The sequence below is a fragment of the Aethalodelphis obliquidens genome, unplaced genomic scaffold (genome assembly GCF_003676395.1).
Source record: "Aethalodelphis obliquidens isolate GAN/ISIS:26980383/991018 unplaced genomic scaffold, ASM367639v1 scaffold5, whole genome shotgun sequence".
Classification (NCBI taxonomy): domain Eukaryota; kingdom Metazoa; phylum Chordata; class Mammalia; order Artiodactyla; family Delphinidae; genus Aethalodelphis; species Aethalodelphis obliquidens.
In genome coordinates this window covers 17,615,827-17,641,041 of record NW_020837949.1, presented here as the reverse complement: position 1 = coordinate 17,641,041, position 25,215 = coordinate 17,615,827, and the positions used below count along the sequence as shown (strand labels likewise).

At 50.2% G+C, this 25,215-nt stretch overlaps 1 protein-coding gene across 1 annotated transcript; it reads left to right on the top strand.

Annotated features, from left to right (window-relative positions):
- Positions 1 to 242: 242 nt before the first annotated feature.
- On the top strand, positions 243 to 25,215 carry STRA8 (stimulated by retinoic acid 8). The gene is made up of 9 exons (XM_027101823.1): positions 243 to 349; positions 6,752 to 6,976; positions 10,812 to 10,887; positions 11,539 to 11,623; positions 14,407 to 14,616; positions 15,441 to 15,726; positions 20,186 to 20,259; positions 21,919 to 22,030; positions 24,972 to 25,215. The coding sequence occupies exons 1-9, from the start codon at positions 257 to 259 to the stop codon at positions 25,044 to 25,046; spliced, it is 1,236 nt and encodes a 411-aa protein (XP_026957624.1). The 5' UTR covers positions 243 to 256; the 3' UTR covers positions 25,047 to 25,215.

The window sequence follows — 25,215 nt, the reverse complement described above, 5'->3', positions numbered from 1 at the left end:
GCTGGATCTGAGGGGAGGAAGTGCTGTCAGACTGGTGGAGGGCAGAGGTATTTCAGGGCAGAATCTATGCTACTTAGGGGGCTGGCATTGGGGGCAGGATCTATGTTACCTTGAGGAGGCATGTACAGGGCAGGATCTCTGGTACTGGGAGGGAGGGGTCAGGGTCAGAAGGTGATGGGGTGTCCTTGGCTGTTGCCATGGAGAACTCTGATTGTATCCAAAGCTGGTGAGAGACCACCCAGAGGTCCCAGGGTTCATGAGCAGAGCCTCCTGCCTCACAGCTGCGGGGAAGGTTGACTTAAGTGGACCAGAGATCTTCATTTTCTATAAAGAAATCAGGCTGCGGCAGGTAAGGAACCCTCTTAGCAACATCCCACCCCAGGACTGCATTTCTTCTGGGTGCAGATCTGCTCCCCAGTGGGCCTCATCCAGTGAGGCAGATGAGTGTGGGTTGGTGGTTGATGGGGGGAGGGGATGACTAGATGAAGGCCAGGCAGGTTGGTTCCTGGACCTCTGTGTGCCTTCTCGGTGCAAACGTAAGGCTCTCCAAGACAGAGGTACACAGACTCCTGAATGCCCTCTGCTCCCAGGGAAGAGAAACCAGGGAGTGGGAGAGGGGAGAAAAGCCATTCCTCAGGGACCCTCCGTGACCCTGGGTCATGGACAGCCAGCAGGGACAGGGCCTCAACCTAGGCTGAATTTGATTTTAAAATGAACATTTTACATTCACCTTGAAAGGGAGAAGGAGAATTTGCTCCTACTGGGCGCTTTCCGTGTGGCAGTTTCTTTCTACATAACACAACGTTTAATTTAATGTTCCACAAAGACCTGAAGTTGAATTTCAGGAGTGTCCGCCGCGGGCCAGGCGCCCTATTTGTCTGCTTTAGGTAGAACTCATTTGTGATCCTCCCGGCCACTTTGAGGTGCATCCTGGATCAGAACCCCAATTTGAGCGCCACCAGGCCCAGGTTGCTTCAGCGAGTCTGTGTGACCTCAGGTTCACCCTTGCCCCGGGGTGAAGCAGCTTGCCCCAGGTCAGAGAGCAGCAAGGGGCACCTGGCCTGGCTGCTGCTTCCTAGGGTAAAACTGAAGGCATGGGAACACCACATCCTGAAACATTCAGGGGTGCAAGAATTCAAGCAAAAAGAAACCTAAGAGGGAAGAGATATGGGAACATATGCATATGTATAACTGATTCACTTTGTTATAAAGCAGAAACTAACACACCATCATAAAGCAATTATACCCCAATAAAGATGTTAAAAAAAAAATCCTAGACACATGAGTCTATCTATATTTGGGGTAAAATGAATTTTTTTCCCTAAGCTGGAGGAATATGTTTCCTCTTGTCTCAAAGAGTCAGCACCTTTTCTCTTTTCTTCTTGCTATTTTGATCCCCCCTTTTAAAGGCCTCTTCTGCCCAGCCCCTCTTAAGCCCCACCCCCATTTCTTCTTCCCTAGTTTAAAACATCATTCCCGGGTTCCCCCTTTTACGCGTCTATTTCCTCACGCCTGCATGCTCTCATCTTTTCCCCTGAGACAGGGAGCCTCTGCTCTAGACCCTTTATTGACCTCCTCTTCTATAAGTCTCAGGATAACCCCGTAAGGCAGGTGTCAGAGCCCCGTCTGAGGGATGAAGATACTGGGGCTCCAGGTCAGGTGAGCAGACCCAGTCGGAGGACATCCGTTCAGTTCTCTGTGGGCACATACAAGCCGTTTGGGGCACCTGAGGTGACAGAGGTATCCCCTCCCTGCCCCTTGGGCCTCCGCTTGGAAAGGAGCCATCGGGCAAAGGTGAGAAGTTCAGCCCCGCCCCTACCCCTCTCTCCCCGCCTTCTTGTGTAGCCTTCAGACAAAATGTTACACTGTTCCACTGCCTGCACCCTCATTGGCTGGCCACCGCGCGTCCCCATTGGCTGTGAGTCCAGAGACACACTGCGATTGGTCCCTGCACCTGTGCCGAGTTGCTGGGTCTGTCTGGCCCGGGTGGAGACACGGTCACCACTCTGGTTGGCACGCGAGGCCAGTGACCGCTGCCACCGCTGTCAAGCCTTCTGGCGGCCCGCGTGTTCCGGGAGTGGGGACGTCGTGTGCCTGGGTGCCCATCTGCCTCCGAGGGTGAGAGTCGACTCAACGCTGTGGAGGGTAGGGGCTGACCTTCTCACCTCGCCAGCCGGCTGGCTCCTCCATAAAGGTGCACTTGTCCTTGTGGGTGTTTATGTACATGCAATTGATTCGAGACCCTGGATCCAAACAGGTGAACATTTAGGTCTAGGTCCAGACTTTAATAGGAGCATATGTACATGTCATCTTGACACCCTACATATTTCTGAGACTGATTTTGGATTTTCTTTTTACATGACCTAATAAGCATAGGGAACCAAAGGAAGCTGCTGGTGGGTTGCAAAACGTTATCCAGTATCTTGTATGCGTTTGCTTAGGGTTTGCTAATGAGACTGGATCACACTCATATGTTTTGCAGAGTGATGCTTAAAAATGATTGAGGGCTTCCCTGGTGGCGCAGTGGTTGAGAGTCCGCCTGCCGATGCAGGGGACACGGGTTCGTGCACCGGTCCGGGAACATCCCGCATGCCACGGAGCGGCTGGGCCCGTGAGCCATGGCCGCTGAGCCTGCGCGTCCGGAGCCTGTGCTCCGCAACGGGAGAGGCCACAACAGTGAGAGGCCCGCGTACCGCAAAAAAAAAAAAAAGATTGAAAGTTACTCTGAACCTTGGAGAGGGTGAAGTCATAGTTTTTGAAAGTTCAGCCTAGGGAGTTTTAAAAAATGTCAGCCCTAAATGGGTACTAAGTGGTGTTTTAATTGGAAAGTCTTTGGTAGTGAAAGTATACTTTGCTTTATACATGAGAGTTGATAAAAATTATGGCATGATAGTATGAACCTTCACAAAATGCCTTTTTAGAAGAATGCATCAATGAAGCTGTCTTCTAACTTTGTGAGACTGAAGGTTACGCTTAGCAGGCTGATCTAATGAACAGAACTGAGCACAGTAAAAAGTTTTTAGAAAGGAAAAGATATCAGAGTTATGGCCATTCTGAAATGCCTAATATTATTTTTGGCCCCAGTTTCCCTCAGAATGAATGGGCTTTGCATAAAGTGCCCAGTAAACATTTGTTTACGGAGCTGCGGTCCCCAGAATTCCTTCCCATGCAGCGTCCCATGCTGTTGTATGCTCCTTCCTCCACTTCTGTTGGAAAATGAGCGGCTTGTGCTACTTGCCCTTGTTCCAGATAGTCACAGAATTGTGACAATGACCTTCCAGGGGTGGAAAGTTTAAACTATAATCTAGTTAAGGACTTTTTCACCTCCTTTATCCAGATAAAGAAATTAAGATTTCAGGTTTCTTGGCTCATAAAAAGTCACATTGCTGGTTAACAAAGAGTTACAACCCAGGTCTTGAGCCAATCTATAATCCATCCTGCCTTTTCCCACACTGGTTCATCTCATTGGCCGGGTACCATCTCTGGGAGCATCCCTGCATCATCCTACCCACCATGGATTTGTAGGACTAGCTTCCTTCCACCTACTATCCCCGTACTGAGTTCCCCCAATTCTTAAACCTTTCAGATGCCCGGAAATTCACTCACCCTCCAAACATGCCCCGTTTCCTGAGCCAGAATAGGATACCCAGGTTCTTGCCCCTGTAGAATCCCTCCCCACCTGTCTCACATGGCAATGGGCCAGGATCACCTTCAAAGGCTTTTTCTTTTTCAGCTTCTCAAATATGTGCTTCTCACTGTGAACCTTGTCAAGAGCTGAATTCATGAGACTGTAAATGCTTAGGATCCAGAGAGGCCTTTTGGGTCAGGGTTGAACTCGCTATTATTTCCTGCCCCCAGTGTTTTCTCTTAAGGCTATCCTGTCTTACTCCTATTCTGATGCACCCCAGGAAGGACACTTTAGATGCTGGATACATGGATCCTGATGAAGGATCGTACCGATTTGTTGGCAAAACAAGATTGAAATGAGAAATCTGTGTGGACTGGGGCTGAAAAACTTCTCAGAGAAATTGGGACTTAAACTGGGAACTGAAGGACAAGCTGACTCTAGAGAGGTAGAAACTGGGGGCAGGGAGGCATTCTCGGTAGGAGGAAAGAGAATGGGCCATAGAATAGGGGTTGGTGGGCAGGGCAGTAACGTCTACTGCTGGGGACAGTTTCCTTAACACACTTTGTATCTGCGTAGGACCTTTAGGAGAAAAGGTTTGTTCTTGTTTTGTTCTGTTTTGAAATAAAAGATCACTTATTGATCTCATTTTTACCGTTAATTCCCCCATTCCTAGCAAAAGAGCCAAGCTTGCAAGAAGGCGGAGGAGGGTCCTGCCCTCCCCTCCCGCATCCAAGAACATGACTTCTGTGGTACTTGTCCTGGGCGAGCACCCCTTCACACAGATCACAGATGCGGATGGGACAGATCCAACCGTATTATTGTAACAAGAGGCTCTGTCTGAAAAATATCCACCTAAGCTCCTGCTGGGTCCACAGTGCAAGTCAATAAAGATAACTTGGAAAGAATGGCTTTGGGGGATCATAGCAAAGCATCCCTAGTGGAGAGCACGATGGAGCATCTAGGACTAGGATATTTAAAATTGCACAAGGTCTAATGAAGGTTAACATCTTGATTAGATCCTTGGCTTGATTCCCCACTGAAAGCAGAATGGAAGGATCATCTCCCATCTTTTACTGCGGTGTTCCCATCTCCCAGCTCCTGACCTGGGGCGCCCGAGGCAGGCAGGCTGAGATGGAAGCCACAGCACCCGGCAGCTGGGCAGATGCTCTGGTACCATCCTCACCCCAGCGGCAGGCAGCGAAGGCTGCCCTCAGAGGCAGCAAGTAACGGGAGTGTCTGCCGGCTATGGGAGAGGCAGAGGGCTGCACCCTTATTCAGTGACTCAGCAGTCCCCATAGCCATCCAGATATTTCCTGAGGAATGTGTTTGGGCAGAAGCCTGGGAGGAAACCCAAATTATCAGCATGGGCACTGGGAGAGCTCCAGACGCCCCACAAGCCCAAAGGCCTTTGGTATTCATGTTCCGAGACTACTAGAGAATTTGAGATGCTGGGAGGATCCTGGTATTTTTTCCTCCATTTGTCGACCTAAATTCCCTGGTGTCCACGCACATGCATTTCTCTTTAATTTAAACAGGTAAAGAAGACCTATGTTCTTTGGTTCAAAAGTTTCTTGTTTTTCTGTAGGTAGTTCAAAACCTTCACTGTTTTACTTTGCTCCCTATTAAAGATTTGTTGATGTCTGGAAATGGGAGACTATAAAAGTGTGGCCTCTGATGTAACCTAGCCCTCGGGCTGGATGGGCCTTTGTGATTCTGTGGCTGTCCTCCCCACACCGATGGCATAACTCCTGGGAATGAATGTTACAGGAGCTGAAAGCGACCAGCGCAGGCAACAAAAAGGGCACCTACTTACCATCTTCCCACCACTGTTCTGAGAAGCAGACCGAGGCAAAGTGGACACCCTAGTGAAGACCACATTGGTGACAGGAGACTTGCTGTCTGACCTAAAAGACATTTTAAAATCCCACATTACTTCATTGGGTTCGTGGTCTCTGTGGCCAGTTCTCCCCCTAGAACTTAGTGAGAAAGCTTTCTTCCACCTCCTTCCCTGATATTCCCTCTTCGAAGGAGATTTTGCTCCCAGCTGCTGTCAGCTGAGGTGCTTTGAGAGAGGGGCTGCTTGTCTGTGTCCCAGTGGTGGCTCAACCGGGAAAGCATCAGAATCATCTGGGCAGCGTGTCACCTACACAGACACCTGGGCCATGCACATCCAGTGTTTCTGAGGCAGGGCCTGGGCGTGTGTATTTTCATCAGTCTCGCCAGGTGGCTGACATACATCAAAACCGACCCAGGTCATGCATTGTCTCTGCCCAGCAGAACTGTGCTCAGGGGAGAGTGGACCCCGCGGAGAACTCCCATCCTAATTCACTCAAACCCCAGTGCTGAGTACCTCCTGCGAGTATAGAGGTGATGACAATGCAGCCCCCTGTTCAAATTGCTGGCAGAGCCATCCATGGCTCAATCTTTTATTAAAATCGTTACATTATCAGCCTTAGAACCGCCTATCTTAGAGAAGGGCTCCTGATTTGTAAAGTTAGATGTGACCAAGGACAACATAATGATCATTTTCAGAACCCACTGGAAGCAGTTCAAGGCAACCCAGCTTCCAATTCTCTGCCGTCACGTACCTTTTTGCTTTCACATGTAGAAGAGTGAGTTCTCTTCTTTTTTAGGTACAGTATACATGCGGAAAAGTTCACGAATCTAAAGAATACACCTTGATGGATTTTTTTCATATACTACATACACCTGTGTAACTACTTCCCAACTCAAAGAGGGGTGCCTTCTCACAGTAGGAAAGACCTCCAAGGGTGGGACACATACTTGTTCCACCTCTGACAGACTGTAAAGAATGCGATCTCAGGGTACGGCTTGCTCTCCTTGGCCACTGTGGTCAATTAACAAGTGTCTGGTGAGTACCTGCAAGGTCCTGGAAACTTCCTGGTGTAAAGCAGCTGTGCCCTTCAACTGTAAGTCAGATATGAGCACCTTGTGTTTTAGGAGTTGAGCTTCAATAACAGATTTTGTATCATCTGTTATTTATTGTGTATCTGTCATCGATTAGACTCATTGGTTTGGGACCTTTTACTTGGGAGTTGTTTCCCTTTCTTTCTGCTTCAATCCACTTTCCTTTTTCTTTAATGTTGTATCTTTATTATTTAGGGCCAAACAAAGCCTGGTACGTTGCAGCTTCTCATGGAGACCTCTGGAGAAGACAATAACCCCAGCGGCAGAGCAATGCCCTGGTCCCTGGCACAGCTGCAGAAGGTCGAGCCGCGGGTGGCCCGCAGACGCCTGTCCCAGGCCCGCCACCGAGCCACCCTGGCAGGGCTCTTCAACAGCCTCAGGAAGACCGTTTACTCCCACTCTGATCTCACAGCCTCAAAGGTACGGGGACCTTAGGATAGGGAGGAAAAGGTCCCACGCATGGAGGGACTATGGAGCCGAGATGGGGACTGGCCTGGAGCTCCCGCCCCCGAGGGCTGCGGCCTGGGTGGGTCAGCGGTCAGCTGCGGACCCCTCATGGCACTCTGTCTGCTGCTGCATGTGGGTAAAGCCTGAGAGCCGGGCCTTACCTACCTGCTGCAGACAAGCCTGGCCTTGGAGGGGAAGTGACGGCCCGAGAGGCCCGGTGAGCCAGTGACTGCAATGCCCATCCCTCTCACGGGCAGTGGTGAGCCTCTAGCAGCTGCCCAGACCCTATGTCCTCAGCCCAAGCACACACACGTACCCCAAAGCACACCCCCCAGTACATGCCCGTGTGTGCCTCTCAGTTTTCATGCATCAACCAGGTCTTTCCCTAGGTGACAGGGCTCTCCAGGTAGGCATTTATCTTTTCCTGATCTTAATTTTGCCTTTCTCCTTATGCAGCTTTTTCATTGCTGATCAGTGCCTCTGGTGGTGCACAGAAGGTTCGGGTGGGTTTGGGTGGTGGTGGGAGAATGGAGTGGGTATCACTGCAGGAAGCATTTAGGAGGTCTCCGACAGGGGAGAGGTCCCCGACAGCCTCAAGTCCCTCCACCCTCTTTTAAAAGAGGAGGGAACTGGAGTCCAGACAGGACCTGTCAGCTGGTTGGTGGCAGATCCAGGAGGAGGCCTGGTTTCGGGCTCCAGACCTGGCCTTCTTTCCCCGTCCATCTCTCTGGACCAGCCCGATGCCCTGCAACTGCTTCCAGACAATGGGTTTCCCTCTGGGCTGGTGCTTTCAGCAGAGCTGCACTTATGGAGAGGGACCATTTGACGGGTGGGAGCATCCTGCCTCCAGAGCTGGCACCGGAGCCTTGCTGAGGGCAGGCACACAGAAGAGCCCCTCAGTGGGCACAGGGCCAGGGCCTCTGCGGAAATTACAGGAAGGCGCCCAGAGCGCCCTTGTGCAGGGCTCCAACTGGGGCTGGAAGAATATCCACAGAGGTCCCACGTGCTCCTCTGGAAGGCTCTGGGTTGTAGCGGGAGAGGTATGGGGAGGGCTACTCCCTGGCTGAGCCAGGCGCAGGGGCTTGGGACTCAGGTGAGGGTGGGGAGAGAGAGTCCACATCTGGGCCTCTCAGCAAAGAGCTTGTCCAGCACAGCTCTGCTCTGTGTCCCCTGGGTGACGAAAACCCCAAAGTCCCTGTCATTGGCCAGTGAAGAAGTTTGCACAGACTGCAGCACAGCTGAAGAAAGAACAGGTACTCAGGGCTGGCAGTAAGGAGTGGAAGTGAATCTAGAGGAAAACCCTTTGCAGCCCCTAAAACTCACACCTCACGACGTGGTGGTTGAGAGCCTGGATGTTAACTGGCCTCGGTGCACGTGAGGCAGGTTACTCGCTAAGCTTCAGTTAACACACCTGTTAAACAGGGACAACAGTCATGGCTTCCTGAGGCCTGCTGTGGAGTTCTGCAATATAGTAGCATGAAAAACATAGCACGGTCATATGTGGTTTAGAACATTAGTATCACTTAGGAGTATCACTTAGTATCACTGAGGCTCCAGAAAGTTAGACAGTTTGCCTGGAATGGCACAGCCAGAGGGCGGTCTGGAGATCAGATGTTTTCTGTCCTCTCCTTCTTTCTCTTTCGTGCCGGAGGGACAACCCTGAATTTTGCATTTGTGATGTCCATGGAGAAAGGATTTGTTCTACAAGAGTGAGCTGCACGTATGCGTGGTAGCAAGGTGTTCCTAGTTGTCTGTGGCTGCCAGAACAAAACACCACACACCAGGTGGCTTAAAACAACAGAAATGTATTGTCTCAGAGGTCTGGCCTCTAGAAGTCCAAAATCAAGGTGTCCACAGGGCCGTGCTCCCTCTGACGGTTCTAGGGGAGAAGACTTCCTTGCCTCTTCTGGCTTCTGGCATTTGCTGGCAATCCTTGGTGTTCCCTGGCTTACAGAGCCATCACTCCAGTTACATGGCCGTCTTCTCCCTGTGTCTTCATATTGTCTTCCCTGTGTGTGTGTCTGTCTCTGCATTCAAATTTCCCCTTTTTATAAGGACACCGGTCATACTAGATTAGGGCCCACCCTAATGATGTCTTTTTAACTTGATTACCTGTAGAAAGCCCCTATTTCCAAATAAGGTCACACTCACAAGTCTGGGGGTTAGGACCTCAACATATCTTTTTTAGGGGAACACAATTCAACCCAGACAAAGGTCCTAAGAAAATCAGCCTGCCAAAACCATTCTAGAAACAGAATTTCAATGAATTGCACCCGGCTTACCTAGCTCTGTGCTGGTCCAGTTGACGTAGTGAGACTGCGAGGTGAGCGTGGGGTGGCCCGGCTGTGCGGACACAGGTGACCAGCCTGAACCAGAGGACTAGAAAGTCCTCGCCTCACCCTGAGAACAAGCCTGAGGTTCACGCCACCTGTCAGCCCCTAGTGTCCGAAGAGGGGACAGAGTCCTTGCTGACCCAACGGTATAATCCTGAAGCCGGGGTGGGACAGGGGCAGCAGATAGTGTAAAACAGCAGGTGACCCCTGCTCTAAAGGAGATCCTGTGTCCACTGTGTTCTCCTGTCGCTGTCTTTTGGGTCTTCAGAGCGCTGTGCTTTGAGGTTCCTCAAGTCTTCTTGTGCACCAGCCAGGGCAGCGGGAGTCTACAATGGCAGCCCCTGGGCTGTGGGCCCCTGGCTGCTGTGGCGTCCTCTCCCACCGCCTCCCCATTTCCTTTCTTTCCGCAGCTCCCTGAGCGAGGCCTGTGTCCCCCAGCACTTCAGAGTCCATGCATACTCTGGGGCTCAGCTGAGCTCAGCTGCCCGGAAGCCCGGCTCCATCGAGCCCTCCAGTTAGATGGGTTCCTCCTCCCGCTGCCGTGCGTTCCCACAGCGCTTTGTGGTGCTTACTGAATTCTAGAGCGTGTTACACGCAGTTGTTACGTGTTTTGTGCGTTGAGTGGTTGTTTCCATGCTCATCTTCCCTGTTAGAATGTCAGCGGCCTGAAAGCAGGGCTGTCTTGTTTACTCTGTGTCCCCGGGCTAAGCACACAGCTTTGCCCTCATACATTCCGGATGAAGGTGTGGGACTCCTGACAGGCATCGGGTGTCTGCATAATAAACAACATTTAGCATTTCTCATTTTTGAATAATCTTGCGGTTACCATTTTGACTGTAGTAATATTACATACAGTACAAAGGGAAAGAAGGGAGGGAGGGAGGGAGGGAGGCAGAAATGCTTGTGATTCTACTCTTGCAGAATAGGAAATTCACAGTTCAAGTTGACAGAGCACTTGATAAATGTTTAGATCAACTAGAGTGTACGCATTTAGCAAACAAACAATATTAGCACGTTTAATGTTAACCTGCCGGTCACACACTGGGACAAGCGAGCAGAAGTTAATTGGCCTTCGTGCCGCCTGGAGCTCTAACCATCAGGCCACCTGTGCCGTCACCGTCCACGCCGACTTCATGTAGCGTATATAGTAGTATGCAACCCTAGTTGTCTGCCGAGCTCACGCCGACTTCATGTAGCGTATATAGTAGTGTGCAACCCTAGTTGTCTGCTGAGCTCAGCTTAATTGTTTCCAAATACTTTGATATTTCTGTGAGAACCATTTCCAGAATACAAAGTAAATGTCGTGCTTCTGTGGATCAGAACAAACTTCCTACCTTTTCTGTCGACAGCATCAAGGACTGGGGCTTTGCCCCCAAGGGAGGGTGGCCTCAGGCCAGGAAAGGGGCTCCTGTGTCCGCAAAACCTTCTCTGTGGTGGGAGCCTGGCTTTTCCGCACTGTCTGTCTCTGTCCTCAGTGGCAGGTTTTGAATAAGGCGAAGAATCGTATTCAGGAACTGGAACAAACCTTGGATACTCTGCTGAAGCTGAAAGGTAAGAGATCCCTACCTGCCACTCCTCTACCTCCCAGGGAAGGGCTGGCTTGTTTTTCTATTGAAAACAAGGAGATTGGGTTAAGCCAAGTGAACATATATTTATTGAGAGCCTACTGTGTGTCAGGCACTGCACCTGGGCCAGGGGTACGGTGAGATCCATGCCCCTGTCCTCAGGGAGCTTAGCGTCTGGCAGGACAGACAGACGTCAGCGGGCTGTGTGAGCATGATGAGCTCCTTCCTAGCTGCTGTTGAAGGGTGCCTGACCTCCTCAGGTCAGAGAGGCCAGAGAAGTGGACTGGGGCCTGTCCAACTCAAAAGCAAGGGGCAGAAGCTGTCTCCCTTCCTTGCACTCAGGCTGGGAGACATGGCTGGCTGGGAATTTGGGTTTCATAAGCTAGTGAAAGCCGAATTCTGGAAGGGATACTTTCCACGTCTTGACTGAGAAAGTCCAGTTCAAGAAACTCTTCCCCTGTTCTAGTGCTCTCCCCGCACACCTAAAAGGAGACGTGAAACTGGGCTCTTCACTCCCTAACACTGAACCTGGGTGGGCTCAGCGACCACCCATGGTCCACCCAGGCCAGAAAGGCAGGAGAGACTGGACAAAGTCCCAACTATCATGTGTGACCCTTGACTTCAACTTCCCTCATAGAATCCTTCAACCTGGAGGATGGGAATGTAAACAGCTTAGAGGAGGTCAAGGAAGAATATGCCAGCATGCACTCTAGAAATCCCAGGTAAGACACCCAAGCATCAGGAGACCTAGAATCTGCTGTTCTACTGCCACAGTGCTGCTACAGCTCCACAGCCCACCTTTCCCCTCCAGAACACAGAACCGAGGAAGAGGTGCTGCTTACCTGTTTAGAACAGTCTTGTGCTGGAGAGATTTCTTTTCTATTTTATTCGAATCACACGCATTGGATTTCTTCCCGATTATGAAAATCCTACTTATTAACAGAAAATGTCAAAAAGACAGAAATGCCCAAAAAAGAAAATTAAAATACATATTATCTCACCACTAAAAGAAAATCAATGTTAATCTTAAAGAATATCCTAGTTTTTTTCATTTTGCACATTATTTTGTAGAGAAATGAGATCATAGTGTTCATATCGTGTTATAGCTTTTAAAGAAACTCACCTAATGGCTTTACTGAGGATATATATGAAAATAATGAAAATCCAAATCTCTGCCTACTTTCCAAGCTTCGTAGGAACCTAAGAAAAACCAAACTGAACTTCAGAGAGGAAAGGAAAAGTAGTCCACTCGGGTGTCACAGATGCTGAAAGGGGAACCTCCTTTATGACGTCACAGCCAGACAAGAGAGGCTGATTCGAACAATGTCTTTCTCGTACTTTTATGATCTCATTTTGAACATTTAACTCTGGCACTTTTTGATGTGTGCTTTGCAGACTTAGTCTTTGCTGTGCTCTCAAAAGATGACCCAGGTCCTGTACCACCATCCTGCACAGCTGCTTCAAGAGCGGCCTGGACTTTAGGGACAATGGCTGGGCCCTCATCACCTCTGGTGGCCCCAGGGCGTGCCCAGCACAGTGTACATTCAGGCTGTCCTCTCAGGAGGCACAGGAGTACGTGTATAAACAATTTTACTCACTCTGAAAAGGGGACTGCGAACTGCTTACTGTCAGAACCGCCTGAGAGCCTGCCGAGGTGAAGTGATGTTGTTTCCTCTTTTTTCGGTGGGGTTACTACTGATGAATTTTATTTTCTTCTCCGTGCTTTTCTGTATTTTCCCATTTTTTAAAACAATAAATGTGTATTATTATATCCTAAGGGAAATAATCAGGAGGAAATGATAGATTATTAAATTAAATTAAATTGACATTGTAGACAACATGAGAATACAGAAAGTATTAGAAGGACACGATCACCTATAATCACACTCTGCACTGCTTTGGTCGTTGGGGGGCGGAAGCAAGAGTGGTGTGTGTGTGTGTGTGTGTGTGTGTGTGTGTGTGTGTGTGTGTGTGGGGTGTGTACGTAGCAGGGTGTTTGTGTCCATGTTTTACAAATCAGACTAGCCCCACCTGGAAATCAGCCTGGGAGATGATCTCAGTGAGGCAGATGTTAGCTACTGGTCCCACCACATTTATTACATAAGCCATCCTCTCCTTCCTGATTTAACATACGACCACTATCACAAACTAAAATCTTATTAATACTTGTATCACTTATCCACATGAGGATGACTAAATTTCTTTCAGAATCATATTAATTAGGGAGGATTTTTTCACTAGAATTATTATAAGCCTACAATAATTAAAACTGTGGTACCAGCAGAGGAATAGATTATTACATTTTATAATTATTATATTTTAATTAATTAATTAAATTATGAGTGAACTTAAGTGCCTTTGTTCAGGATCATTTGTATTTCCTCTCCTGGGAGCTTCTTTTAACCTATTCTTTGCCCATTTTCCTGTTGGGTTGGTGGTCTTTTTCTTATTTAGTGGTAGAAGGGCTTTATGTATCATAAGAAATTAGCCCTCTTTCTAGTATATGGATTCCAAACAATTGTACCTTGGTTGGTTGTTTTCCTATTTTGCTTTCAATGTTTCTGTTTTTTCTTTTGTCCATGCAAAAATGAAGTCTACTCTGTCCATCTGTAATGGCACCTGATGTTGGGTGAATAGAAAGGCTTCCTCCGCTCTGAGATTAGAGAGAGAGAAAGAGGGGTTGAGACTTCTCCTGTTTTCTTCTGGCACACTTGCTTTTTAACTCAATCTGATACCTTGGGGATTATTCCTATCAGTATAAAGAGATTCTGGGTACAAGTCCTGGTTTTCCAAATTATGTCATGTTGTTTCAGTCTCAAAACTGTCTTCTGAAGAGCAGAATTAAAAACCTTATGAAGCCCAACTTATTCATTGTTTTCTTTTCTAGATGGAGCTTTTAGTTTAAACCGAAGTATTTAACCATGGGTTTTTGTGCTATTGTAAATGGTACTTTTTAAAATTTCAATTTCCAATTATTCATTGCTAGTCTATAGAAATACTATTGGTTTTTGTATACTGACCTTATATTCTGCAACCTTGCTTCCTTAGTTCTGGTCACATATTTGTAGATTCTTTGGGATCTTCTACATAGATAATCACATTGTCTGCAAATAAAGACAGTTTTATTTCTTCTTTCCAATCTGTACACCTTTTATTTCTTTGGTTCACCTTATTGGACAGGCTCTAATCTCCAGCACAATTTTGAATAGAAGTGGTAAGAGAGGACATCCTTGTCTTATTCCTGATCTTAGCAAAGAAACAGTCTTTTACTGTTAAATATGATGTTAGCTGTAGGTTTTTTGTAGATGCCTTTTATTAGGCTGAGGAAATTCCCTTCTATTCCTAGTTTCATCATGAATGGACGTTGAATTTTGCCAACGCTTTTCTGCACCTGTCGAGATGATCATATAGGTTTTTTTTCTTTAGTCTGTATATGCTAAAATTGTGTCAAGAATTTCAGTCTTGATGTTCATGAGGGATTACCTTGTTTCCATTTCCTCCCCAGTCTGATATTAAATACAGTTCATCAGAAAGGTTCCGACAGCTGGCGCCCAATTGAGGCAGTCGGGAAGGAGGTTGAGGAGGAAGAAGAGGAGGAGGACGATGACGAGGAAGAGGAGGACGACGAGGCAGAGGAGGAGAAGGCAGAGGAGAGAAACGCGGAGCTCTTCAACTCCTCGGTCACCTTGCTGCCAGACCTCTTGGAATTTGAACGGTGTGAAGAGCTGGGCCCCTGTGGGGAGGGGGACAGGTGCTCCACCTGGGGCGTCCTGCAGGCCCCGAGTCATGGAAGCTCCAGGATTTCCACGTGGCGGGGGCTCAGGGATGAGGTTGTTAGAGGAGCCAGAGAAATAGTCCTGAAGCCACATCTGCATAGCACGTGAACTGTGTTTCCTTAGACTGACTTTATTTGGGGTGACTTTGGGGGGCCTGTGGGTGGGATATGAGAGCTAAAGCCACCCCCACTGCTGCACACACACCACAGGTCTGCTTCAGCAGCCTTACTAATTAATCTTGGAGTAAGAAAGGCAGTGGATGGATGGCTCAGATTCCCCTGTCCCTCACCGCTCCTCCACAAACCTGAGGCCCTCCGCATCCATGTGGGAGGGGCGGGCCCAGTAGAAGGAGGCTCGCTCCACAGCTTCCAAATTAAAGCGAGGTCATATCATATCTGCACACGTCTGGGCTCTAAACTTGAAGCAGTTTTCCCCTGGGGGGAGAGCTGAGCCTGCCCTGCCTCCCGTCCTCTCTTTTGTCCGACAGAGAGCTTCACAGGGGGCGCTGGGAGGACTTGGGGAGGGACCCCCCAAAGCACAAAGCTAAGTCGCCCATGGCCCCCCAGATAGCTTCTACTCTGCAAGTGGCAGGGCAGGCCGCGGCCAGTGAGGCTGAGTCCCTGGTGAAGCACAGCGCGGGCAAGGCCTGTGTGCTGTGCTCGCTTCCCCTCTCCCCGCCACCACGGGATCCCGAGGAGCCGGCTTGGGCGGGACCCCGGGCCACCGGCTTCAGGTCCGGGAGTTGCTGACCTTTCTGTTGCAGGTACCTCAACTTTTACAAGCAGACGATGGACCTTCTGACCGAGAACGGGATCGTCTCCTCGCAGGAGGTGACCCTCCCCATCATGTCTGCGGCCATCTCCCATCTGTGGCAGACCCTCTCCGAGGAGAGGAAGGCCAGCCTCCAGCACGCCTGGGCGCAGAAGCACAGCGGCCTCCTGGGCTTCGCGGGGGCCTGTCAGGAGCCGGCCTGTGCCGAGGGCAGCGTGAAGGACAGCGGAGTGGAAAGCCAGGGGGCCAGCTGCTCGCTCTTCTCCACCCCTGAGGAGGTGAGCGGACCGACGGGTAGGGTGGAGGGTGGGCATCACCTTTGCCTGGAGATGCCAGGGAGCTGCCCGGGTCAGACAGTAACTTGGAGGTGCTGTCTGGATTCTGGCGCGCGCGGTAAGTTTCTGATTTTCCCGACATTATATACGCAACCACAGAACCACAGTTATTTCTCCCCTGCTACTTTCCTGGCCTTTCCATGGGGATTACAGAAAAGAAGGTTTAGAAGGTTGTACGCACTAGGATTCTTTCGGCTTCAAGTTACTCGCTGTTTAAGCCAAGAGGAAATGTACTCGGCACACCCAGGGAGGGCCCGAGGCAGGAGGACTTCCGCTTCGTCTCCCTGCGTCGTCGCCGCCGACTCGGCTCTTCTCGTCTGCCTGCTCTGCCTCGTCTCAAGGCCGGCATCTCACCTTCCCTCCCCACCCCACTTCCCCCACCCCGTGTGGTGACTGTGGAATGGCAGCTGGTAGCAATCAAGTTGTTATTCCTTTTCTACACCAGGTAGGAGAAACGATTCCCTGCCCCTCTTTCTTAAGGGTCAAGGAAGAACTTTCCCAGAAATTTGCACCATACCTCTCCTGCCCTCTCATTGGCCGGAATTGGCCAGATTGCCAGATTACTGAGCCAATGAGTAATCGAGATAGGATCAATCAGGCCCAATCCCTGAGAGCAGGTCAGCTCCCACCCCAAAGAGCATTGCGGAACGCAGAGGAGGCAATCACGCCTCTGCCGTAAATGTGCTTCTCGGCGTTCAAGCAGCGAGAACAGCCATGGTGAGCCGTGCCGAGCGTTGGGTGGCGTTAGGTTAGCGGTCAGCTCAGCGCTGAGCTCAAACTGGGCCCCTCAGCTGCTCTTCCAGAATTAGGACAGCCTCAGAAGGCTGCTGCTACCACCTGCGGCTGCATCTGCCCTCCCTTGTCTAACGGGGAGGGCAGTTCTTTGCTCTCCGCGTCTGTCTAGTGCTTTGCGGGACATTTAGCTTCCATGGACCCCACCCCTGCTTTGCCCTGACTTTCCAAATACTCCTCCGCGGGTGGTCGCTTGGAGGGGACGTCCAGTGTCTCTCTGGGGAGTCTTAGAGCCAGAGAACCTCCTCTAAGTGCCTCTGATGCTGGGGGCCAGCCCTGGAGGCCCCATTCTCTGGGAGGCTTCCCAGCCACCAGGGCCCAGGCCTGGAGAGCAGTGGTCACCTTGTCCAGTCTCCAGTTCACAGACAAGGCCTAGCATGTGGCAGGACTTGTCCAGGGCACATAGTTCCTGCTTCAAGCATTGTATCCTTCATCACAGAGTTTTTCAAGTCTCTGCCCTTTGGTCACCTGTTTATGCTCTGCCCTCCTTGATCTCCCCTGATGCTTCTCAAGTGGAGTTTAGTTAAAAGGCAGGTGCCTGGGGACTTCCCTGGTGGTCCAGAAGCTAAGACTCTGTGCTCCCAAGGCAGCGGGCCCGGGTTCTATCCCTGGTCAGGGAACTAGATCCCACATGCCTCAACTAAAGATCCCAGGGCTTCCCTGGTGGCGCAGTGGTTGACCGTCCGCCTGCCGATGCAGGGGACACGGGTTCATGCCCCGGTCCGGGAAGATCCCACATGCCGCGGAGCGGCTGGGCCCGTGAGCCATGGCCGCTGAGCCTGCGCGTCCGGAGCCTGTGCTCCGGAACGGTAGAGGCCACAACAGTGAGAGGCCCGCATACCGCTAGCTAGCTAGCTAGCTAAATAAATAAATAAATAAATAAGTAAATAAATAAGTAAATAAATTCGATAGCATAGGCTTTAAAAAAAAAAAAAAAAAAGATCCCACATGCCTCAACTAAGACCCAAGGCAGCCAAATGAATAAATCTTTAAAAAAAAAAGACAGGTGCCTGGCTAGTACCCCAGACCCACTGAATCCGAGTCCCCAAGGGGGTGGCTCAGAATCTCATTTTGAACAAGCACCCCAGGTGACTGACGACTGCGGGTGTTAGTCGACGGAATTCGCAAGGCAGATGTGCCACAGTCAACCGCTACCACCCATGCCCCGTCCCCACCCCCCATTCGCCACTCCACTGGACTATGGTTTCTGATCTGACTATCCACGAAATGTTGGGTCCACCATGAGAGGATGTGAGCTCTCCTCCATAATGGCCAAAGCAGGGCCAGACAACCAGCCCCAAAAGACCTCAACCCAAGGCAAGCATCAGCCAGGATAGATGTCTTTGTAGCCTCAAAGTGCCTGGCCCTGGGGTCCCACAACAAAGAAGGCAAAAGAAAACGTATGTCAAATGCATGAAAATTCTGTCAAACTGTAAGCTGACTGCACACGTGTTTGCAGCACAAACCTTTCCTCAAGGAGGAGCAGACCCAAAGAGAAAACTTCAGAATCCAATGTCTCCAAATCACGGAAGCAGCTTGTCTGGGCTTTTTCAGGAAGGGCTAAGGGCTCACATTCTTCTGGTGTTGAGGGAAGCTGGCAGCAGAGTCTCTTAGCCATGCCCAGAGCAGGGCTCTGACTGCATTGCCATCCCCAGGCTTGGGCCAGCCCAGGGCTGAGTGACAAGGTGAGTGGAACAGATGACAGTTATGCCCAGGGTAGGTACAGAGCCAGTTACTCCTGCTGTGGCTTCTAAATTAGTTGCAGTGAAACCTCTGCAGCTCCTGGTCCACCTGAGAGGTTTTGCTGTGGAACAGTTGCGTTTGGGGCCAACCCCTGGACTCGGGATCACTTCTGAGAGGTGCGGCCCCGTAAGTGTGCCGGGTGCCCCAGAAGGACCTCAGAGCCTGGCCATGCTGCCCCCAAGAGCTGGCTTGGGAGAGGGGTTTGCACAGGTGAGGATGGTGTGTGGCCTGTGACTGTGATGGGCTGATGGATTTGAGGGAAGGAATTTAAGTCCTGCGTCCCTGCCTCAGGCCTGCTGGGAAGGAACACGGAGACAATGGGCTTCTGTGCTGATGGACACAGGAGCCCAGGCCTTTCAGTGACCCCCTCCCAAATCCTCTTTGAGGTGACCAAAGGGGTATCAAAAAGAAGGACACCAGAAAATGTCCAGAAAGCCAGGAGTACAATTCACAATTCCAGAGTCCCAGGGAATTCAGTTCCGGGAAAGTGAATTGTAAGAAGACATGAAGTGGGGAACTTCCCTGGCAGTCCAGTGGTTAAGACTTCGCCTTCCAATGCAGTGGGTCGGATTCAATCCCTGGTTGGGGAACTAAGATCCCACATGCCCTGCCACCAAAAAACCAAAACATAAAACAGAAGCAATATTGTAACAAATTCAATAAAGACTTTAAAAATGATCCACATCAAAAAAAAAAAAGCTTTAAAAAAAAAAGACACGAAGGGCAGACAGAAGGCCCCCAGACAAAGAGCAATGTGTCCCCAGGTAAGAGGGGAGGAGACCCTGGGGAACCTGCTAGAACCTGCCAACTAGGATCAGAGAATGCCCTCTTGACTCCCATATAGAAGGGGTAAAAAGCACAGCTAGTTAAAATTTTCATATAAGAGTGTCCATGCAATACTTGGGACATTTGTATGCCAAAAAATTATTCATTCTTTATGTAAAATTCAAATTTAACAAAGCATATCCTGTATATTTACTAAATCCTGCAATGCTAAGTGTATATCATGTTCCCATGGAATATTTAATATTTGTCAACAAATTTTTAAAAAGCAGAACTGAGAACTTTCTAAATAGCAAGATTCCAAAATAGGAAATATATGCTATAATATGCCCTGGGAAATGACTGGAGGAAACAGATCAGTATGTCAACAATGGACATCTCTGGGTGGGACTGTTTCTCAGTGATTTTAACTTTGTTTCTATTTTCCATTTCCAAGATGAACCTTGTTTCTTTTACAAAGCACATAGTATTCAATAATAGCTAGCATATTTGAGCCATTATTCTGTGCCAGGTGCTGCCCATACATCATTTGATTCTTGCAGCATCCCTAGGGGTAGGCACTGTTGTGATTCCCTTTGGGATCTGGGAAATTAAGTCACAGCTTAGTGAGTGGCAAGGCTGGGAGTCGGCTTTCCTGCAGCTTAACCCCAGAGCCCCCTTAACCTCTGTCCAGCTGCCCTGGCATGAAACCGCTGGATTGTGGATCCTGGGCTCAGACAGCCTCTGCCCCTCGGGAGGAGTAGATGAGCCCTTTCCAGTGTACACTGAGGCTCACCTCTGGCTGTTGCATCTCGCACCTGAGCTCCTGCTTTCTTTAAAAGGAGGAGACCATGGTCCCCGGTGCTTCCCCGTCTCTCAGCCACCTCTGGGGTTGGCAGTTTGTTCTGGGTGGGCAAGAACTTAATACTCATCCTCTGGAAAGGTCACCAAGCAGAGAGCCGGGGTTTGGGCCTCAGCTTTAAGATGCACCCATTTGGGGCTGAGGGGTAGAGAGGCTTTCTACGCGTCTCTCCCCCAGCCGCCCAGAGCAAACGTCAAAGTGTAGGGGTATTTCTGACACATGAAGTTTTGTGCTTCCTTTCAGATCCTTTTTGAAGATGCCTTCGATGTGGCAAGTTTCCTGGACAAAAGTGAGGTTCCAAGTACATCTAGCTCCAGGTGAAGATGGGGGTGTGAGACTGTGTGTGTATATGAGTGTGTGTGTGCGTGGGCACCCCTGTTGGGGTGTTTACGGGCCTCTCCCCTGCAGCCTCTCAGAAGGGAGCATAATTCAGTGGAAGTTCTTGGAAATCCACTTTTTTCTGTGATTCAAAGTAGGTCCTAGGATTGTGCCATTGCCCTGGGGATGATGTTGTCTGGGGCTTCTTCAGAGCTGACAGTTCTTCCATTGTGGCCCAGGGCTGAGACACACCAGGTTATCAACTCCAGGTGGCTTGTGCTGCACTGTTCCCCGGGGTGAGGTGGCCATGGGCAGGTTACAGCAGTCGGTCTGGTCCAGGAGGTGGGCGGGGGGCTCTGGGCCATAGAGAGCCGGGGCCAACGTGGAAACAGGCCCGGTGCCCTGGGCTCTGAGTCACACAAGGGGAGAAGCTGCTTTTCATGGTGCTGATGGGAAGGATGTGGAAGGAGGGGAGGAGGGGATGGCTGACGCCCTGAAGTGAGAAGAGCATCTGGGGAGATGTTAAAACAAGAAGGAGCTTGTTTTAAAAAAAGAAAACAGGTGTGTTTTCTCAGAAAGAAAGTTTAGGATGGAAATTCCCTTGCTGCTTTGAAAAGCTGTGGTCTTACAGCCTGAAGGCACAGGCCCTTTGCATAGCCGGCTAGAAAGAAGCAAGAAAATTTAGTTTTTCTGCCTTGGGAGTGAGGCTGACGTTCATGTCCTCGTGATCCCAAAGAACATGTCCATTCTCCCCGAGGCCTGTGGCTACGGCCTGGAGCCCTGGCCGCCTGCTGGCAGGTCAGGGGGCAGCATTTGCTCCTCTGCTCCCACCCCACCGCCCCCAGCCCAACCAGACTTGCCCCAAATCTCAAGGCGCTTTTCCCTGGTGACTCAGGCTCTTCCCAGCCGTGTGTGGAGTCTGATTTGGCTGAAACTGGCTGGAGACAGACGTTCCTGTTTCTGAGCTGGGCTTGGGCTGTGAAGACAATTTTGTTGAAAAGTGGCCAAAGTGTACTTGGAACTCCTCATTCTACTGATGGAACAAAAACCAACCAATTAAAAAATTTTTTTTCTATTTTCCCTAGAAAAGGCAGGGGTTGCTGCCAGGGGTTCCCACGCTGACTGTGAGACCTCACTCCAGCAGGAAGTCAGCTGTCCAGGCCTGATTCACGGTCCTGTTGGCAGGCTTCTCCCCTTGTCCCAGGAAGCAGCAGGAAAGGAATCTGCAAAGCAGCCTGCCCTCTGCGCCAGGCCCGTGTTCCGTGTTAGACCTCCTGAGCGGAGGCATCTCAAGGGGCTGATGTCGATCGTGCCCTGAGCCCCCCGAGCCTGGGCAACCACCGGTGGGAGCAGAACCGTATGGCGTTGCTGTACGAGCCTGACTCCGGGAGGAGAGGAAATCTCGCTCCTTGTTCCACAGGCCGCAGCTCAGAACACTAAGCTAGGCATGCGGGCCTGCCTCCCTGTAGTCTCACTTTCCCAGCAGGTTCCAGACATGATGTTGGAACTGGGGCCATGCAAACCTTCCATGGAGGGCTCGGCTGCGTGCTTCAAAGTGCTTGGCTCCCACTGTAATCCAAATATTTTAGTGGGTACAAACAGAGGTAAAACGTTAGGATTTTAAAGGTTTGCTGTTTCTTCCTCCTTTCTGCTGTCAGTTCCGTGCTGGCTGTCTGCAACCCACAAAATCCCGAGGACAAGTTTCAGCTCTACCTGCAGATCGTCAATTTTTTTAAAGGCCTTTGCTGTGTTGACACTCAGTTCAAACAGGTAGGACGGAGCAGAGCACAGTGAGGCCTTGGCTCACCTCCCCTCGGAGGGTGGGAAGGGCTCTGGAGGGGAGACCCAGCTACAGCCCCCCCAGCTCACACCCCGGCGGGAGGACGTTCTTCCGCGGGTGGTTGACTTCAGCCTAATGCATCCTGTGAAACGGAGGATGTCCGGGGAAATGGAGGGGAGAGACAGAGGGATGCTCTTCAGGGCAGACCTGAGCCTGGGGAGTCCCTTGATGCCGGGACCAGACCTCCGGGGCCTGGCCCTTCACAGGCATTCCTACATGTTGTGTGACTCCTTTATGCCTTTCTAAGAGGCCAGACCATTTCGTTGTCTTCGGAGACCCCGGGGTAATATTTGCTGCCAGCTTTTGAAGGATATTAATTTCTGCTTCCAAAAAGCTGACTGTGCAGCCCACGGGGACATGCACTGTGGGGGGTCTTGGTTAGAAGGTCCATTCCTGGAAGCTTCCACGGGGGTAGAGGGTTATGCCTGAGCTGCCAAGGGGACAGGCCCTTTCAGGTTCATAGCCATTGATCTTCTCACGAATTTAGCAAAACTATAGCTGTTCATTAAAAAAGGTAAGTGATAGGGATGGAAATGTCTCAAATAATTCGGACAGCTTTTCCATGGGGCCTCTTCCTGCTAACCCTTCATTTCCCTCTGCCAAGACCACTCTGAATCTCCACTTGGAGCCAGGGCCCTTCCCTGCGCTTTGCTCTCCACCTCCCAACCCTTGGCCACCGGCTCTGACCACTGTGTCCCTTTCTCTCGACACAGTGAAGTCAGTTCACTTTACCAAGGCCTTGAGAATGGATCGATGGGACAGTCTTTGCTTTCCCTGCTTCCTTTCTCTACACATGGCAGGAAAGAAAGAACAGGCAGGGCTGGAGCACCCATGGAAAGCAGAGGTACTCAGACTTGAATCGCCTTGGGAGCTCACTGGAAATGCAGACTCCTGATGTCCCCACACCCAAGATTCCCATCCAGTATTGCGAGATGCAGCCCCAGAAATCTGTATTTTGAACAGGCTGTTCAAGAGTGTCCTCGTGCAGGAGGCCTCAGGCTTGGTAGATGGTTTGTAAAGAGGGCAACTGCATTCTCTTCCCCGTTTGTCCCCCGCTATCAGCTTCATGGGAGGTGGTTGGATGAAGCTTAATTAGTACCTGTACTGGTTTCCTAGGGCTGACGTTACAATTACCACAAACTTGGTGGCTTAAAACAAGAAAAATCTATTCTCTCGTAGCTCTGGAGGCCAGAAGGCCAAATCAAGGTGTTGGCAGGGCCACGCTCTCTCTGAAAGCTCTAGGGAAGGATTCCTCCTTGCCTCCTCCTAGCTCCTGGTGGCTCCCAGCCATCCTCGGCATCCCCTGACTTGTAGCTGCATCACTGCAGTAACTGCCCCCGTCTTCACATGGCCTTCTGCTGTGTATCTCTCCGTCCCTCTCATCTTGTAAGGACACCAGCCATTTGGGTTGAGGGCACACCCTAGATCCAGATGATTTCGGCTTGACATCCTTAACTAATCTTACATCTGCACAGACTCTATTTCCCAATAGGTTTCAGGAGGATATGAACTAGAGGGAACACTACTCAACACATTTCAGCACCCAATCCCAGCAAACACCTCTCACAGACTAGTGCTTTCACAAATCTGCAGCTTAAAAATGCCTCATCACCGTTTTCAGAGGCTTAAGGAAGTAGAACATTTGGAATGACATTCAAGCACTCTGTGTGATAGAGACTCCAGCGTGTGGTTCCCTCCCAGGACGCTTGGGCTCCGGGCAACCACTATGCTCCAACTCCCTCTTTTCTCAACCTTTGCCGCATCCTCACCCTGAACGATGGGTCTGGGTGATTTTCCTTCTACCAGCTCTTCCCCCTCTTGGATCCCCAGGCTCTCGTGCGCCCCTCCCCCAGCAGCAGAGCACAGCAGGTGGGGGCCGCTCTCCAGAGCTGGAGAGGCTTCATTGGCAGTCACCCTCAATCTGGCCGTCACCCTGGGGACCAGGTCCCATGTTCATAAGATGGTTGGCTGGATTAGGGGTGCTTCCCGGGGCCCAAGGGGATCAACCCCTAACCATCAGGGCTAACAAATTACAGGGCTGATTTTCTGCTGGGGTGCGGAGAGGTAGGAAGAACATAAACCCAGGAATGTACGGTTAGGGGAAGAGGTAATGGGGAGTCAGAGAGGTTGGCTGGGGTCATTGTTAAGGGACTGAGAAACGCTTGCTAAACAGACATAGCGCTGTTTCTTTTAAAAAATTATCTCCAAACAGCTAACCCATGAACATGGTTTAAAGTTCGAAAGTTACCAAAAGATATACAAAGAAAACGTAGTCTTTCGCCTACCACTGTCCCTTGCTTACTATCGCATTCCCTTCCCTGAAGGCAATTACCATGCCCAGTTTCTGTACAGCCATCCAAAGGTATTCTCCAGATATTTATGTAATCTTTCAAACACAAATGGTAGCCTACTATACACATTGCTCTGTACCTTGCCCTTTTAAAATAGTTTATCCTACGGATAGAGAGGGATCTCATTCCTTTTTTTTTTTTTTTTGAAATAGCTGGTGGGTGCATAATGGTGTAATTCACCATCCTCTGTTGAGGGCATTTGGATAAAGCTTTAAGACTGCCCCCGTCTCTCTTATGGCATCCCAGGAATCTCCAGGAGAGGAAAGAAGTCAGTTCTGTTGAATCCAGGAGAAGCCATTCTGGAGATCACAGAGTATTGAGTGGAGTGAAATAGAAATGGACTCCCTGCCCCCCATTGCTTTTAACTTCCTGGCTGGAAGCTGGAGAAGAAGATACCACTGAAGAGACGTGGGGGAGAGACAGAGGGAGGGGGCATGTCTGAGATGATGGGGCCTTCTCCTCTGCCTGAGGCCCAGAGCCCTTAAATAAAGTTGAATCCTCTTCTACCTGTGTTTTGCAGGAACCAGACCTTTCCTTCGACGATGAGACGGTAATGTTGAGGTGCACGGAGACGTTTGACGATGAAGATCTGTGATGCAGTGGGAGCAGGAGGGGTGAAGGAGGGCGGGCAGTCTCCAAGTTTGAATGCTCACAGCCCAGGTTGCCCCTGCCTCAGCCTTGCAGGACGTTTTGGAGTGGGCTGTCCTGAAAGCATTTTGATGGTTGTCGTTTCTGATTATTATAAAGTATTTAAGAGGAGTGTG